A 6,059-nucleotide genomic window follows, 5' to 3' on the forward strand; every position below is an offset into this window, starting at 1 on the left:
GCGGGTGCCACTACCAACATTTTGAACACCATCAACGAGGATGATAGAGAAGACAATGAGAATGTGACGCCAAGCGTTTCGCCCAGGCGAAGTGATTCATCTCCCCCTCATGAAAGTATAACCGCTTCACGCGAAAAGGGAGCTTCCACGTGCACAGTTGAGGAAGCACCACCAGTAGTGAAAAGATTACTGGAGGAGTGGCTGACAAGTACTCTAAATAACATACTCAACAAAACCGTTCAAAAGGAGAATAGAAACGTCGCGCAAGCAGATACCACAGCGACCACCGGCGAACAACCCGCTCCCCCAACAGGTAACACTTATACCACTATTGATGCAGGTAATGACGCACTTGCAGCCGTTCTAAAGAAAATAAAAGAAATAGAAAACGATAACAAAGCACTCCGCGTCCAGATGAGGGAACACCAAGAAAGGGTCGATAAGATACCGGGCGCCCAGAGCTGCTACTGAAATGGGATGTTGGCCGGTTCGTCGAACAACCGCCAGCGAGGAGGCGGCTCCACATGCAATACCTAAGACCTTCAAAATGCCACCGTATTTGAAGATATACGACGGTACTACAGACCCCGAAGATCATATCATTCATTATGTCACAGCGGTGAAAGGCAACGACCTTTCGAAGGAGCAAGTACCATCAATGCTACTGAAAAAGTTCAACGAGACCCTAATGGGGGGAAGCCTTAACCTGGTATTCACAATTACCGGCACGCTTGATAACAACGTTCGAAGAAATGCCCAATAAGTTCGTCACCGCCTACGCTGGGGCTAAAAAGGCGGAGGCCGGAGTAATAATATATTCGCCATTAGACAATCGTCTGGCGAGGGACTCAGGGACTTTCTCGCCCGGTTTAATAGAGTAAGAATGAGCCTACCATATGTATCAGAAAGGATGGCGGTGGCAGCTTTCCAAAATGGGTTGAGCAGTAATGGGTCGAGAGCGACCCGAAAGTTATTAAGCAGACTCATGAAATATCCTCCTACCACTTGGGAAGAAATTCACAACACCTACTGTGCCGAGGTGAGAGCAGACAAGGACGACCTTAACGGTCCGACCCAACGGTTAATGTCAGTCCAAACTGAGTCGAGGAAAGACCGTCGTAACGATGGTCGAAGAGATCAGTCAGGTCCCCGCCTCAACCGAGAAAGGCATCAGCCCTATGTTAGAACAGTCATACCACCATCTCTTCGACATGCGGAAGGGCCGTCCAGGCCACATACAAGGACTCAGCGAAACGAAAGAGGTATGCCTCCACTCTTATCTGCTTATAATTTTTGTGTTTCTCCTTCAGAAATAGTGTACGCATTAGAAAAGCTCGGCACAAAGGTGAAGTGGCCGCAAAAAATGAAGTCTGACCCAAGTACCCAAAAGTCGAACGTCCTTTGTGAATTTCACCAGGAACGAGGCCACAAAACCGAGGATTGCATAGCTCTATGGCAAGAATTAGTGAACATGCTGAACCAAGGGCACCTGAGGGAGCTGATGAGCGACCGATGGCGAGCTGACTTCGGCCGTGGACGAGAACAACACCAAGGCCCTCCAAAGACACCCTCCCCCGCCTGGACCATCCAAATGATCAGCAGTGGAAGCGACGAAGCAGCAATCAACCATGTGAAGTTTACCACCGCACATAAACTGAAAAGGTCGATCACACATGAACGGCATGATGACATCGATTTGGCTTTTCCTCATTCAGACGCTCTTGTCATTACTTTACGTATTTTGGACACAGATATGAAAAGGATAGTGGTAGACGATGGAACCGGCGCGTGTATTATCCACCCTCGAGTTCTCGTGAAAATGAGACTCGAGGACAAGATAGCTGCATAACACTAATAGGTTTTAACAATGCAGTTGAGCGAACCTCGGGGGAGATAACGCTACCCGTTCTAGCTGGGGTTGTCACCCTAGAAACGACGTTCCATGTCATGAACTAGGACATGACTTATAACTCTATCATAGGGCGACCGTGGATACACGCCATGAGGGCCATCCCGTCCAGCCTGTATCAAGTAATCAAGTTCCCTACTCCTTGGGGGATATTCAGCATCCGAGGCGAACAACAAACAGCCCAAGAGTGCTATCGCATCGCTCGGGATTGTACATACACTCAACAATTGAATGGAACAGACTCAGAAGCATAGCAATTACCCATGCCGGGGGCCGAAATCGACGCACCAAAAGACATCATCAAAGACCCCGACATAGTAGAAGCTGCAGGGTCAATGGTAGAAGACCTTGATCCCGTACAACTAGATAACAACGACAACAGCAAAAAGGCTTACATCGGCCACAAACTATCCGAACCAGGTAATTTTCATAAATTTTTAATTGACAACGCCGATTTGTTCGCTTTCTCCCATGCATATATGCCAGGTATCCCTAAAGACGTTGCCACACACAAGTTGAACATCGACCCACTCCAGCCTCCAGTATGACAAGTAAAAAGAAAATTCAATGCCGCAATCAACGAGGCCTTTATCGATGTGGTAGAAAAGCTACTCGCCAACGGTTCCATCCAAGAATCAGAATACCCCCAATGGGTCGGTAATGTAGTTATGGTGAAATAGAAAAATGGGAAGTGGCAGATGTGCGTGGATTTCACAGACCTAAACAACGCCTGCACGAAAGACTCCTTCCCGTTGCCTCATATCGATTAGCTCATCAATGCAACAGCAGGGAACGAGTTGTTAAGCTTCTTGGACGCCTACTCAAGTTACAACCAAATCCTCATGGAGGAAGAGGACCAGAAAAAGGCTACTTTCATCACCCATCAGGGAACGTACTGCTACAGAGTCATGCCATTCGGGTTGAAGAACGCAAGAGCAACTTATCAAAGGTTGGTCATCAAGATGTTCAAGAATCAACTCGGCAAAACAATGGAAGTCTACATCGATGACATATTGGTAAAATAAAAAAAGAAGGAAGATCACATCGACCACCTGAAAGAGGCATTCGGTATATTAAGGCAGTAAGGCATGAAACTGAACCCCGAAAACTATGCCTTCGGCGTTACTTCGGGCAAGTTCCTCGGCTTCCTGGTATCACAAAGAGGCATCGAGGTCAACCCCGACCAAATCAAAGCCATTGAGGGAATATCTGAAGTATTAACCAGCAAGAAACAGGTGCAAAAGCTAACAGGCCGTATAGCCGCCCTATCAAGGTTCATCTCACGATCCTCTGACAGGTGCTACAAATTCTTCAACGTATTCAAAAAGGACAATGGGCTCCAATGGAATTCAGAATGCATCGAAGCCTTAAGAGAACTAAAAGCATACTTGTCCTCGCCGCCACTACTTGCCAAAGCAGAACCTGGCGAACGCCTCCTGGTATACTTGGCCTCGCGGTAATCACGATGTTGGTCCGAGAAAATAAAGTTACGCAATCTCCAATCTATTACATCGGCAAAATCCTAGTCAACGCCGAAACGAGGTACCCCCACCTCGTAAAATTGGCCTTAGCATTGGTTATAGCTTCATGAAAGCTTAGACCCTATTTCTAATGCCACCCCATATCGATGGTGACGACCTTCCCCCTATGAAGCATCCTACATAAATCCGAACAGTCAGGGAGATTGGCCAAGTGGGCCATAGAATTGAGCGAGCATGACATAACATATCAGCCGCGAACAACGATAAAATCGCAGGTGCTTGCCGATTTTGTTGCCGATTTCAGCGCCAAAATAATGGCTGAGGTCGAGCAAGAAACTTCTCGTACCTCCCCCGGGGTACCCGCCCTATGGGTCCTATACATCGATGGTGCATCCAACGCGTCAGGATATGGACCGGGACTTGTACTCCAGGTCCCAATAGGAGCAATTATCCGCCAATCTATACGGTGCCCAGATATGACTAACAATGAGGTCGAGTATGAGGCCTTAATTGTAGGACTTAAGCTAGCTCTCAAATACGGGGCACGGCGAGTCGTCCTTAGATGCGACTCACAACTCGTTATCAATAAGCTAGCTCTCAAATACGGGGCACGACGAGTCATCCTTAGATGTGACTCACAACTCGTCGTCAACCAAGTCACAGGGGTTTTCCAAATCAAGGAGCAGAGACTACAAAAGTACCAAGCAGAGATCCATAAAATGCTGCCTGAATTCGATGAACGCCGACTCGACCAGATACCTTGAGCACAAAATATCGAAGCGGATGGACTCGCCAAGTTAGCACAAAATACTTTTTGGGGTGTGTAGACAATAAATTGCGTCAAGAAAATAAAATCAAGACCGAAAAATATCGCGACAATCGTAGTATTTGATTTTGAATATTTGAGTGTACAATCTCTATGAATCCTCTAATTCTTCTTTTCAATAGTAAATAAATTCAAGGGCCTTTGAGCTTGATCTTGAATCTATGTTTGTTGCTACGAACGATGATCTTGTTCTTGAGCTTGAGCTTGATTGTTTGAACTTGACCTTGATTTGTTCTTCGTTCTTGAGCTTGAATTTGATATCTTGAAGCCTGAACTTGTAGAGAAATTTTCGGCGTTTGATCCACGAGCTCTCTCTTGCTTCTTGTTATAACTTCCGGTGTCTTTTCTGAGTTATGAAGACCCCTATTTATAGTTGTGGGAGGGAAGAGTTATGATAAGAACAAACTCTTTCTGACCAATCAAATTGAAGTGTGACATGGCCGCATTTGATTGTCCAGAACTTGTCACTTGCACACATGGCACGATTTCATTGGCCTTTTAGTGTGACTTGGCATGCCTTGTCATTTTGACATGTGGCACAATCCTATTGGCTCTTCTGTTTGACTAGGCGCGCCACGTCATTTGACATGTGGCACCAAACTGGGCCTCTAGGAAGATGACATAGTGGGCTTAGTGAAGTGGGCTCATCACTTTAGCCCAATTAAATGGGCTAGCCCAATGGATTAAGACTTATTTATTTAATCCATATATATTGGACTTATACAATTAATTCAATTATATTAGCCCATAATATTTATTTGGACCAATATATCTTGAATTTAAAATATAGATCAAATTACTTTTATGGATTTAAATCCAGTAAATTTTGTATGCCTACAGGGTGGTCTTTAACTTTTGACATTCGATTGTCCCGTGGATAAAATTTGATGATTAAAAGTTAAAAGTATTGTTCGTGAGGCAAGTGAGAAACAACACTCGATAAACTTGAAGTTCTTCCTATGAGGCAAGCATGTACAAAAAATTTAAAACCATCAACTTTGAGGGCTATTTGTGTACTTCACCCGTTTTTGTTCAATTTCTTTTAATTACACATAAGGAAATGGTACGAGAAGAATGGGGTAGAGGATATGAGAAAACAAACCTTCATCTCCGTGAGGGACGTTTGGACAATTCACCAAATGAGTTTACCTTTAATTTACCAAAAAATGAATGAATTGATTGTTAACAATTAAGATGTTTAAGGATAAATATTAGTAGTACACTTTGTCACATAATTTTGCCAATACTTAATGCTTATTAATTACTTTTCGTTTAGCTAAGTCAAACTAGCTCTAATATAGTGCTTGGCCAATAGTAGAGGAACTAAAAGCAAATAGATAACGCAATAACTCAGGGATTATAAACACTATTTCTCTGTTCTTTTTCTTACGACCCATTCTTTTGGCGTATATTGTACTTAGCGTGCCTAAGTACAAATGATACTAATAATCAACATAGGATGACTACTAGCCTGTTTGGCCAAGCTGCTCAAAGTTAAAAGTAGCTTTTTCAACCAAAAAAAAATAATCAAAGTTGAAGTGTTTGGCCCAGTTTTTAGTGGAAAAAAATATTTTTGAGTAGAAGCAGAAAAAAGTAACTTCTCTCAAAGAACAATTTTTTTAAAAATACTTTTGAGAAAAATACACTTAGAAGCAATTTTTAAAAGTTTGGCTAAACACTAATTGCTACTCAAAAGTGCTTTTCAAATAAATTAATCAAACACTGAAGGAAAATATTTTATTATAAATTTCTGATAGCTCTCTACAAATCTCACAAATCTCCACACATAAAATAAAGTATCATTACCCCTATTTATAACAGTATGAAACCTATTTCAACTAGA

General features: G+C 43.3%; 1 protein-coding gene across 1 annotated transcript; it reads left to right on the forward strand.

Moving 5' to 3' along the window:
• LOC109232397 lies at positions 1,085-1,956 on the forward strand. The gene is made up of 3 exons (XM_019398149.1): positions 1,085-1,262; positions 1,311-1,790; positions 1,874-1,956. The coding sequence occupies exons 1-3, from the start codon at positions 1,085-1,087 to the stop codon at positions 1,954-1,956; spliced, it is 741 nt and encodes a 246-aa protein (XP_019253694.1).

The sequence above is a fragment of the Nicotiana attenuata genome, chromosome 1, assembly GCF_001879085.1.
Source record: "Nicotiana attenuata strain UT chromosome 1, NIATTr2, whole genome shotgun sequence".
NCBI classification, from domain to species: domain Eukaryota; kingdom Viridiplantae; phylum Streptophyta; class Magnoliopsida; order Solanales; family Solanaceae; genus Nicotiana; species Nicotiana attenuata.

What these genes read in the sequence shown, in the direction of transcription:
- LOC109232397 (XM_019398149.1), top strand. Translation starts at nt 1,085, where the DNA reads ATGTCAGTCCAAACTGAGTCGAGGAAAGACCGTCGTAACGATGGTCGA. An exon ending in GACTCAGCGAAACGAAAGAG is followed by an intron (nt 1,263 to 1,310) that starts GTATGCCTCCAC and finishes TTTCTCCTTCAG; the next exon opens with AAATAGTGTACGCATTAGAA. An exon ending in AGACGATGGAACCGGCGCGT is followed by an intron (nt 1,791 to 1,873) that starts GTATTATCCACC and finishes TTAACAATGCAG; the next exon opens with TTGAGCGAACCTCGGGGGAG.